Source organism: Microcaecilia unicolor, chromosome 12 (genome assembly GCF_901765095.1).
Source record: "Microcaecilia unicolor chromosome 12, aMicUni1.1, whole genome shotgun sequence".
In the NCBI taxonomy this organism is placed as follows: domain Eukaryota; kingdom Metazoa; phylum Chordata; class Amphibia; order Gymnophiona; family Siphonopidae; genus Microcaecilia; species Microcaecilia unicolor.
In genome coordinates, this window is record NC_044042.1 from 76,092,467 (window position 1) to 76,104,597 (window position 12,131).

A 12,131-nucleotide genomic window follows, 5' to 3' on the forward strand; every position below is an offset into this window, starting at 1 on the left:
TACTCCATTTACTTTGTGGTACCAAGAAAGGAGGTTCTGTCCGGCCTATCCTCGACCTCAAAGGGGTCAATCGGGCCTTGAAAGTGCGGCACTTTCGCATGGAGACTCTCCGCTCTGTTATAGCGGCAGTGAAGGCAGGAGAGTTCTTGGCTTCCTTGGACATCAAGGAAGCGTACCTGCATATTCCCATCTGGCCTCCTCACCAACGCTTTCTGCGTTTTGCAGTCCTGGGACGACACTTCCAGTTCAGAGCCCTCCCTTTCGGGTTGGCTACTGCTCCGCGGACCTTTTCCAAAGTAATGGTGGTCATAGCGGCCTTCCTGCGAAAGGAAGGAGTACAGTCCATCCTTATCTGGACGACTGGTTGATCCGAGCCCCCTCTTATGCAGAGTGCGGCAAAGCTGTGGACCGGGTAGTTGCTCTTTTGAGCTCCCTGGGATGGATCATCAACTGGAAGAAGAGCCAGCTGCGCCCGACTCAGTCCCTGGAGTATCTGGGAGTTCGATTCGACACCCAAGTGGGCAGAGTGTTCCTGCCAGACAATCGGATTGTCAAACTTCAGGCTCAGGGGGACCAGTTCCTAGTAGCCTCTCCTCTTCGGGCTTGGGACTATGTGCAGCTGTTGGGCTCTATGACGGCCACGATGGAAGTAGTGCCCTGGGCCAGGGCTCATATGAGACCACTACAACACTCTCTGCTGCAGCGCTGGACTCCGATGTCGGAGGATTATGCTGTGCGCCTTCCCTTGGACCCAGCAGTGCGCAAGGCGCTGAGCTGGTGGATGCAGACAGACAAGTTGTCTGCGGGAATGCCTCTGGTGACCCCAGAGTGGATTGTCGTCACGACGGACGCCTCTTTGTCGGGCTGGGGAGCCCACTGTTTGGGAAGGACAGCGCAGGGGCTCTGGTCTCCTGCAGAGGCAAAGTGGTCTATCAACCTCCTGGAACTCAGAGCCATTCGGTTGGCGCTTTTGGAGTTCATCCCGGTACTGGCCTTGAAGCCAGTACGGGTCCTGTCGGACAATGCCTCGGCTGTGGCCTATGTCAACCACCAGGGAGGTACCAAGAGCGCCCCTCTAGCCAAGGAGGCCATGAATCTGTGCCAGTGGGCGGAAGCGAACCTGGAACAGCTGTCAGCGGCCCACATTGCTGGAGTCATGAATGTCAAGGCGGACTTTCTCAGTCGCCATACCTTGGAGCCCGGAGAGTGGCAACTATCGGCTCAGGCGTTCTTGGACATCACAAAGCGCTGGGGCCAGCCGAGCCTAGATCTGATGGCGTCATCGGCCAATTGCCAAGTGCCGCGCTTTTTCAGCAGAGGACGGGACCCTCGATCCCTGGGAGTAGATGCTCTTCTCCAACAGTGGCCGACACAAGAGCTTCTCTATGTGTTCCCGCCCTGGCCCATGCTGGGCAGGGTGCTAGACCGGGTGGCAAAGCATCCGGGCCGGATAATCCTGGTGGGTCCGGATTGGCCCAGACGTCCCTGGTATGCGGACTTGATCAGGCTTTCAGTCGACGATCCTCTGCGACTGCCAGTGGAGCAGGGCCTGTTACATCAGGGTCCCGTGGTGATGGAGGATCCCTCCCCCTTTGGTCTTACGGCCTGGCTATTGAGCGGCAGCGTCTGAGAAAGAAGGGCTTCTCAGACAAGGTCATCGCCACTATGCTGAGAGCGAGGAAGCGCTCTACTTCTACTGCTTACGCCAGGGTTTGGCGTATCTTTGCAGCGTGGTGTGAAGCAGGCTCACTTTCTCCCTTCACTGCTCCAATTTCTTCAGTGTTGGCGTTCCTGCAAGAAGGTCTGGAGAAAGGCCTGTCGCTCAGTTCCGTTAAAGTCCAGGTAGCGGCTCTGTCTTGCTTCAGGGGCCGCCTGAAGGGTGTTTCCCTGGCTTCTCAGCCAGATGTGGTGCGCTTTCTCAAAGGAGTTAATCACCTGCGCCCTCCTCTGCACTCTGTGGTGCCTGCGTGGAATCTCAACCTGGTGCTAAGAGCATTGCAGAAGCCGCCTTTTGAACCCTTGTCGAGGGCATCTCTGAAAGACCTGACGTTGAAAGCAGTCTTTTTGGTGGCTATCACTTCAGCCAGAAGAGTTTCCGAGCTCCAGGCACTCTCATGTCGAGAGCCTTTTCTGCAGTTCACTGAGGCAGGAGTGTCTATTCGCACAGTGCCTTCCTTCCTGCCCAAGATTGTTTCTCGCTTCCATGTGAATCAGCAGCTCTGTCTCCCTTCCTTTCGTAGGGAGGACTACCCAGAGGAGTTCTCTGCTCTCAAATATCTGGATGTGAGACGTGTCATCATCAGATACTTGGAAGTGACCAATGATTTCCGGAAATCGGATCATCTGTTTGTCCTGTTTGCAGGTCCTCGTAAGGGTCTGCAGGCTGCTAAGCCTACAGTGGCAAGATGGGTCAAGAAAGCCATTGCAGCGGCTTATGTGGCCGCGGGGAAGATGCCGCCTATCCAGCTGAAGGCTCACTCCACAAGAGCTCAGGCGGCCTCGATGGCAGAGGCCGGGTCCGTCTCCTTGGAAGAGATATGCAAGGCGGCAACTTGGGCATCGGCCCATACATTCTCCAAGCATTACCGCTTGACTGTGGCTGCTCGGGGCGGAGGCCCGGTTTGGAGCCACAGTGTTGCGGTCAGGGATTTCAATGTCCCGCCCTGGGTGAGTACTGCTTCGGTACATCCCACCAGTCTATGGATTGATCAGCTTGATGATATGGAAGGTAAAATTATGTATCATACCTGATAATTTTCTTTCCATTAATCATAGCTGATCAATCCATAGCCCCTCCCAGATATCTGTGCTGTTTATATTCTGGTTGAATTTTAGGTTCAAGTTTAGTCTTCAGTTACTTCAGGAGGACTTCGTGTTCAAGTTTTTTCACTTGGATCCTACAAGAGTTGAAACGAGTTTGTGTAACAGTGAGCTGCTGCATTCCTCTCCCCTCCGTTTTACGGGGCTGGATTGAGACATAAATTCTGCCGGCACTCCCTCCCGCTTCGTGCGGCTGTAGGGCAGCTTTGTACCCCTCCCGCTTCGGCGGTGTTAGGGTCAGTCAGCTCCTCCCGCGGTTGCAGGATAAGCCAGATCCCCCCGCATCGGCGGGTGTGGTGTCCCTCCCCCGCTCCACGGGGATGAGCTGGACAGATTCCCCTCCCCCACTTGTGTGGGGATGAGCTGGGTTAATTCCCCTCCCCCGTTTCGGCGGTGGTGAGCTGGGCAGAGTGTCCCTTTGTGGGTGTAATTCTCTAAGTGCTGAGTCCTGCGGATGGAGCTTTGATATAGACATACTGAGGAGTTTCCGGCAGCACATGACCACATATAGGGAGGCAAAAGGATTGCTCTCTATCTCCACCTGCTGGTAGATGGACACAACCCACCAGTCTATGGATTGATCAGCTATGATTAATGGAAAGAAAATTATCAGGTATGATACATAATTTTACCTTATTGACCTATAAGTGCATTCACTCTGCAGCTCCTCAGTACCTCTCCAGTCTGATTTCTCCCTACATTCCTCCCTGGGAACTCCGTTCACTGGGCAAATCTCTCTTATCTGCACCCTTCTCCTCCACTGCTAACTCCAGACTCCATTCCTTTTATCTTGCTGCACCACATGCCTGAAATAGACTTCCTGAGCCGGTACGTCAAGCTCCATCTCCGGCTGTCTTCAAATCTAAGCTAAAAGCCCACCTTTTTGATACTGCTTTTAACTCCTAACCCTTATTCATTTGTTCAGAACCCTTATTTTCTCATCCTCACTTTAATATTCCCTTATCTCTTGTCCTGTTTGTCCTAATTAGATTGTAAGCTCTGTTGAGCAGGGACTGTCTCTTCATGTTAAAGTGTACAGCGCTGCGTATGTCTAGTAGCACTATAGAAATAAGTAGTAGTAACTCAGTAAAATAAGAACTCCTTTCCCCTAATTCTATAACCTTGCATGCCCATTTTCTTGCTTGGTTCACAATTTGTGCATGTTCTAGAATACCGCCAGTTACGTGTGTAATGTAATTGTTATATTAGGCCTAATTGGCACAAATTGCAGTTATGCATGCAGCTGCACTTAGTTGGCATTTGTAATCTTAGGTCACAGATTCTATAATTCATAACAGTAAGGGGGGTGTGGACGTGGGAGGGGCCTTCCCAGTACTTAACACTCTAAAGTGCGTGACTGAGAGCACTTAGGATCAAGCAGGTAATTTGGAGTTGTGCTAGTATTCTATGAGGCAATTATATGCATAATTACTGATATAGAATTTGCACTTTGCAACATCATCCATCATTTATTTTATTTATTTATTTATTTAGTTGCATTTGTATCCCACATTTTCCCACCTATTTGCGGGCTCAGTGTGGTCATCCCAGTGCCATCCCCCCTCCCCCAGATGGCCTTGCTGGACAGTTCCTGGGCACCCCTAATCTTACCACCAGTGACACAGTGGGTTCTGTTACTGACCCAGCTGCTCGCTTTGGGGTCCTTTTACTAAGGTGTGCTGAAAAGTGGCCTGCACGGGCGTAGATACATGTATTGCATGCGTGTGGGTTCATTTTTCAGCGCACCCTTCAAAAAAGGCCCCTCCCTTTTTTGGGGGCCGAAAATGGGCGTGTGGCAAAATGAAAATTGGTGCGCGTCCATTTTGGGCCTCAGACCTTACCGCCACCCATTGACTTAGCGGTAAGGTCTTGCGCATTAACCGGGCGGTAATCATCAGCGTGCATACAATGCTGATTACCGTCTGGGCCACACGGTATCCAGGCGATAGTTCCAAATTACGCCTATGTGCATGGGCGTAGACTGGGGGGGGGCGAGGGGGGGCAATGCCCCCCCAAACAATGACGAGGCGCCGCCGCGCCAGTAGTTTAAAAAAAAAAAACAACACAAGCAGGCACGCTCTCCTCTCCGTCCGCTTGGCTTTCCTGCCCTCTCTGTCTACGTCCCGCCTTCCTCTGACGTCATTTCCTTTCGGGCTGGACGCAGACAGAGAGAGCAGGGAAGCCAAGCGGACGGAGAGGATCGTGTTCGTCTACCCCTCTCTCTTCCTCCCTCCCTCCGGCACAGGCAGCAGTCTTTTCCAGCGTTCCTGGCAGCGGTAGCGTTGTACATGCTTGCCTTTGGCTCTGCCCCGAAGCCTTCTCTTCAAGTTCCTGTTCCCGCATAGGTGGGAACAGGAACTTGAAGAGAAGGCTTCCGGGGCAGACCGAAGGCAGCGTGTACATCGCTACCGCTGCCAGGAACACAGAAAAGCTGAAGAAGACTTTTGCCTACGCCGGAGGGAGGGAGGAAGAGAGGGGGTAATCGTTGTCACGATCTTGGACCTCGTGGGGGGGGGGGGGGCAGCAGAAGGAAAATGGATGGAACTGGGAGGGGTGGGGAGCAGAGGGAAGGAGCAAGAGATGGATGGGACTGGGAGGGGTGGGGAGCAGAGGGAAGGAGCAAGAGATGGATGGGACTGGGAGAGGAGGGGAGCAGAGGGAAGGACCAGGAGATGGATGGGATTGGGACAGGTCAGGCACAGGAGAGGGAAGGAGCAGAAGATGGATGGGACGGAGGGATGGTGAGCAGAGGGAAGGAACAGAAGATGGATGGGACTGGGAGGGTGGGGAGCAGAGGGAAGCCTACTGGAAAGAAGACACTGCATAAAACAGAAGACACTGGGACCAAAGCGAATAGAAAAACTAAATGATCAGACAACAAAGGTAGATACAAGTATTTTATTCAGAATTTATTAATTGAAATATGTCAGCTTTTTGAAATGTGCATCTGTGATATTTTGCCTATAAATTTCAATTCCTTCCATATTAGCATATTCATTTGCATATGTATATACACAAATGAATATGCTAATATGCTCCGCCCATCCTTTGCCCCCCCCCCCCCCCCCCCCCCCCAAATGAAACAGTCAAACTATGCCTATGTGGCCTTTGTTTCCTGTACTGAGAGTGAAGCGTGGTGCTGCAAAGGTTACCTCCCACCACTGTTTGTGCTACTGTTTCATACTGACAGAAAGGACCCTTGAAATGCATCCAGTCTGCCCACATCCTCACCACCAAGGATCTGCTGCACTCATCCCATGTAGTTTTGCATTTCATTATTGTGTCCTACTCCACCTTTCAGGGTAAAACCATTCCATTCAATCACGGCCCTTTCCCAAAAGAGGTTTTCTGATGTTGCTCCTGAATGTGGCCCTCTAGAGTCCTATAGCATATCTGAACTTGAAATCTGGAAAGTTTTATGCAGAGCAATACCTACGGAATGGTATCCTAAAAACAAAGGCATACACTGTGGGATTTCAAATCTAGATTATCTGCGGGTTGTGACATCATCACACAGGTGGCAATTTGACTGCAGTAACTAGATGGCGCAAAAGGTTCCACATTAGCAACCTGTGAATTGAAGTATGTCAGAGCAGCAGGGAGGGGTGGGATTGTGTTCTGACAGTGTCTTCTGTGTACCAATCCTCCTCCTCTTCCTTCCCACAGTGGATAATCGGTTTGGTCTTTTTCTTGTTTCCTGGGTTCTCCATTTACCATCGGAGTTACTATAAACCCCTCCATGTCTTCTTTGGCGTCACCCTACTTGTAATGGCTATTGGAACCTCCTTGCTGGGCATTAAGGAGAAACTGCTCTTCACATTTTCGTAAGTAATCAGTGAGCAGGTGGTTATCAAACCATCTGCACCTCCCCTAGTTGAGCCTAGGGGTTTAGCTACGTGGGGCCACGGGGGCATGGGCCCCCACAGATTAAGCCCTGGCCACCGCCCGCCCTGCTGCTGCATCAGGTACCTTGTTTGCTGGGGGGGGGGGGGGGGGGGCAGCCGAAGAGTCTTTTTCAGTACCGGTCGACTGCGGCACCTTCGCTGTGTGATAATCTGTTTCTGATGCCTTACGTCCTGCACGGGGCTACATACAGGACATGCAGGGTGCAGGACGTCAGGAGTTCGAAACAGATCATCACACAGTGAAGGCACCAGAGTCGACCAGCGGTGAAGAAGACTGTTTGGCTGGCGGGGGTTGGGGACCCCTGCCAGCAAACAAGGTACCTGGCGGTGGTGGCGATGGGGGAGGGTTTTTGCGGTGGCGGTGGGTCCAAATGGCGGCTGGAGGTGGCTAAACAGTGCCCCCCCCCCCCCATCACACCGAGGTCTGGCTGCGCCCCTGGTTGAGCCCTTCAAACAGTAGCAGAAGGCTCGAGCTGATTCTTTCTAGGTAATAACTGACCCCTCCCTGTTTACTAAGCCATGCGGCATTAGCACATAGCTTAGTAAATAGGGGGGAGGGGAGTAAGTGAGGAGCAAAGCAAAGTGCCAGGTCAAGATCCACAACAGGTAAATGGGCAAGACAGAGGATCCAGATGCAGGACACAGAGACTGAAGATTTCAATTTTACATCTTTATTGCAAAGCACCCAACATGGCTATGAGACCCCGAACAAGGGTTGGGTGTGATTGGTGAAATAATATAGCCGGACAAGAGGTGCAAACTCAAAATAAAGTATTTATTTTACTTAATCCTTGGCCTGTTACGTCACAGAACCGGGGCTACAAAATAAAACGTTTCTCCTGGTTAGTATCAATTGAATAAATAGTCTGTGGTTGCGGGGTCTCCGCCCCAAACCTGCTTCTCCATTCTACTCCGCTGGCTGGGTCTGACTGCAGCACACTTGCACAGTTCAATTAAACAATACCAATGTTTCTAGCACGCTTGCACAGTTCTGTTCAAAAAGTTCAGTGGCTTACTTCAGCCACACAACAATTACATGTACTCTTGGCTTACTTCAGCCAGATCACAGCAACTTAGATGCACTCAGTCAGGTCACATTCTAGGGCTCCTGTTCTTCCTCTCCTGGGGACTCTGTTCATGTTCTTCCTCTCCTGGGGACTCTGTTCAAGGGCTTTTAGCTTCCTGTGCACTGTGAAGCCACTCCCTCCTAGCCAGGCATCCTAACTTTCCCCCAATGCACTGGCTCTTCTACAGTAGCTCTCCAGAATAGCCTCTGACACAGTAGGTCTAGCGCCACCTGCTGCAAGGTGAGGGAGTATATCCACGGACGTCTACACTGTGTCACTCAGTCACTGCCTCACAATGGCCATGTTTCAAACAATCCTCACCTGGGGTGTAACTGTGTAAATAGAGATGTAAGACATATACATATTTAAAAAAAATCAAATATATAAAGGGATCACATTAACCCCCCCCCCTCCCACCTTTTCTATAAAAATTAAACAATGAGAGAAAAATATCAAAACAAGTTTAAGAAAACTTTGCTCACCAAATATAAAATGACCTTACGCTTAGTCAAACCACCAGCAATTTATAAATCACACTTCATAATTATAAATAGGCTTAAAATATGTAGATGCTCGGAACAAGACAGTTTTGTGTTAAATTTTTATATCTGAGTTTTTATTTTTTTCTATATATGTATTTACACAGTTACACTCCTACTGAAGATTATTGCAACCATTGCTGTGTTGGGTGCTTTGTGTGTTTTGAAGATATAAATTTTACATTTTTGTTGTATCAGGCTTAGGGCTCTGTTTACTAAGCAGCATACGTGTGTTAACCACAATATCCCTATAGGCGCCTACATGGTTAGCATGCGCACTAAAAACATTAACTCACCTTAGTAAACAGGGCCCTAAGAGGATCCAGATACAGGACACCATCTTCCTCAGTCCCTGAGTGAGGCCAGGGCTGTTTAAAAAGCCTCGTACCTAATCCACAGCAGCTTCTCTTCTCTCACATCAATTGGTGGTTGTGTTCTTGCACATCCTTTCATTCTCTTCAGGCTGCCTCTTTAATTTTTCTGATTTTTTTTTTTTCAAGCTGTGCTTGATGCACAGTAGATGCCTTGTGGTACAAACCCTTCTTCTGTCATGAGTGGGGTGGAGAGAGGGAGTACACGTTTGTGATATTCCCCAGTACATACTCTGCTTCCTGTGTAGTTGGTGTATTCTTTACCCACTACATCGCCTTGTCATACCCCTTCTTTTGACCTGATCAAGCACAACAGGGGGACAAGCTGCACTCCAGCTTCCCAGGAAGTTCAAGGTGTTTAAACATTTTTAGAGCTACAAAAACTATCATACCCCCCCCCCCCCCCCCCGCAGTATGATTTAGAAAGAGTGTCCAAGAGGAAGAGGTGAGGTCATCCACCCCCTCCCTCCTCCTTTTTCAGAGCCTGAGAGACATTTTGAAAGTCCAGTTTTTAGCAATAAACGTTTGATGAGAACTCTGAGTCCATTAGACTCGTTTTGTCATCATCCTTCTTGTCTCCTTCGCTGTGTTTGTTTGCCTGGATTACCTGTGCGGAGGCTCCTTGTTCTTCTGTTCCTGTCGCAGAAATCTTGAACGAGCACCTTGACTTTCTGCCTGCTTTTACTGATTCCCTTTCGAAGTGTGTGTGTGTGGGGGGGGGGGGGGGGGGGGGGGGGGCGGGTTGTATTGTTAGCTGCTCAGTCTCCTGCCCCTTATTTGACCTGTTTTTTTTCCCCCTTCTCTACAGCTCAGACTACTCTCATCTCCCAGCCGAGGCTGTGCTAGCCAACAGCCTAGGCTTGCTGCTGATCGCCTTTGGTGTGGCAATTGGCTTCATTGTGACACGGGACGAGTGGAAACGCCCCATCTTACCTGAGGAACAGGCACTCTCCATGGATTTTAAGACGCTCACAGAGGGGTCAGAGAGCCCTGGTGAGCAGTGATAGCTCGGTCTGCTCTATTCGTGAAAGGTTAATGTCTGGCAGTGGTTGGGCTTGTGGACTGTTTAAACGTGGGGTGGGGGGACACTGATAGGAGTAGACCCTTTTGCTGTCAGTATTAAAAGGGAAACCTATACAAGGGAGATACAGGCTCTAAATCTGCAGCTGCCATCACGGTTTTGTAAACTTGTCTTTCATGTTAACTGTTTCCTTACGTGAATAGATCTTATGTCAAAAACCAGTAACGTTTCTAGTCTTCAGCGTTGGCCACCAGTAGCTCAGAGGATAAAATTCAGGATAGTGCTCATTTCCCTCAAGTTATCCGTACAGGTCAGCCTACTTATTTTTCAATCTCCAGATTCATTCTACAGTAGATAATTGGCCCAAGTTAATCTATTAGTTCTTCCCTCAGGCTGGAATCTACATCCTGTTCAGCCTTTTGCTACTAGTCCCCTGGCTGGTTATTGAGTTGACAGTGTTTTGTATTTTTTCTGTCGAGGCACCCTACTGTGTTACTGTATACGTAAGTATTGTGGTCCTCTTTCTTACCTGTTTTATTTTACTTTTGGTATGCAACGTACTTTTTGTGTTTAGGCTGTGGTGTCTGTCTTTCTCTCCCCCCTCATTTACTTAAATGTGCTTTTTTTTTTTTTACTGCTTTGACATACCTGAGAAAGAAGGTTTAGTAAGAAACCATGGCCCAAAGCTGTTTCCTGCCCCCTCCCCTCCCTAGAAGATAGTCATTAAAGTAAGAAGAGGTTATTGCTTTTGAGCAAAGCTGCACACTTGTCTAGGATCCTGTTGTCTAGGATCCCTTTAGCTATTCAGAGCCAGATCTGCTGTATCTAAAGGGAATTTTAAGTGCTGGTCATGCTGGGACTGGATAGTGGCTGTGAATCTCACTCCTTTATGTACTGTGCCAAAACCTTACTGTCAGTTGTACGTTCTCTGTAATTGATTCAGTATAAATCTGTGCAGTGTCCTAGCCTCTCATTTCTGGATGAAAATGGGATAGTCCCAAAAAACAGGAAGGCAGACGATCCGCAAAATCCAACATGGAAGCAAACAAAGCAGAGCAGTCAATAATACAGTTCAAAGTTTTATTATAAAATGATCACCCGACACAGGCTGTGTTTCGCCCAACTTTCTAAGGCTGAATGCAAGGAGAATTACAATCGGGTACAGTAACAGTTTGGAGCCCTGGCACCAGAGGGTAAAGTGACTTGTCCTCCTCAGTCAGAAGGAATATCAGTGGGAGAAGTGAACCCTCATTCTCTGGTTCTCACGCCATTGCTGTAACCACTTGACTGCTCCAGAATTGCAAAGTTTTTGAAGTCAAAAATCTGTTGGTGGAGGGACAGAGAGGGGGAGTTAGATTTATCAAAACTTTTGTGGAACACTGTACCCACTGGCCAGTTAATGTAAGATGACTAGGGGTGGAACATTCCTTCGTGTCTGCAGCCACCAAATGGCCATGATAGAAGAATTTTATAGCTGTGCATGGGGGGGGAGGGGTGGTTTTGCCTCTTCAACCACTTCCTCCATTCATAGCTGAGAAACTTGACTGCAGTGATGCAAAATCTACTTTGTGCTTCAAGATGATGATTAAATAGTGGCTGAGCAAATTACTGCCCATTGTTCTCTGTTTTTACAGAAACATTTTTCTTAACGCCCGTTTTTCTTTTTTGCCTAGTTGCTAATTGATAGTTGGCTAAAATCTAAGATTGCAGACCCTGAGGAAAGTGTGGAATCTGCTTGTCTACAGTAAAGAGAGGCAAAACTCGCTGCACTGTACCAGGGGCTTAGCCAGACTTCGGCGGGAGGGGGGTCCCGAGGTGAGGGGGCACATTTTAGCCCCACCCCCCGCCATTGCCGACCCCCCCCCCCCTGCCGCCGCCTACCTTTGCTGACGGGGGATCTCCAACCCCCGCCAGCCGAGGTCCTCTTCTCGCAAAAGGCTTCCTTCTGTTTCTGACGTCCTGCGCATTGTATGTGCAGGACGTCAGACTCACAGATCTGCAAGGCTTCGTTGTACGTGCAGGACATCAGAAACAGAAGGAAGCCTTTTGCGACAAGAAGACCTCGGCTGGCGGGGGTTGGGGTCCCCCACCAGCAAAGGCAGGCGACGGCGTGTTGGTGGCAGGAGGGGGGGGGGGGGTCAAGAGGGTCATCAGCAGGGGGGTCCAGGGCCAAATCTACGGGGGCCCAGGCACCCCTGGGCCCACGTAGCCTCACCACTGCAATGTACACACAGTAACAAAGCAGCAGCGCAGGAAAGATGCTGAGGACCCTGTTTACTACAATGCGCTAGTGTTGTTAGCACACGCTAAATTTTAGAATCGCCCATATGTTTCTATGGGCGGCTTCAGCGTTTAATGCGTGCTAATTATTAGCACATGCTAAAAATGCTGGCACGCCATTAGCACTG

At 49.7% G+C, this 12,131-nt stretch overlaps 1 protein-coding gene across 2 annotated transcripts in view; it reads left to right on the plus strand.

Moving 5' to 3' along the window:
- The window catches only part of LOC115481687 (cytochrome b561), a 28,120-nt gene extending 17,607 nt beyond the window's left edge, over positions 1 to 10,513 (plus strand). For both annotated transcript variants that reach the window (XM_030221012.1, XM_030221011.1), the window contains exons 5-6: positions 6,487 to 6,644; positions 9,511 to 10,513. In XM_030221012.1, the coding sequence (XP_030076872.1) occupies positions 6,487 to 6,644; positions 9,511 to 9,706 (354 nt within the window). In that variant the 3' untranslated portion in view covers positions 9,707 to 10,513. The remainder of the gene's footprint in view (positions 1 to 6,486; positions 6,645 to 9,510) is intronic.
- The last annotated feature ends 1,618 nt before the right edge of the window (positions 10,514 to 12,131 follow it).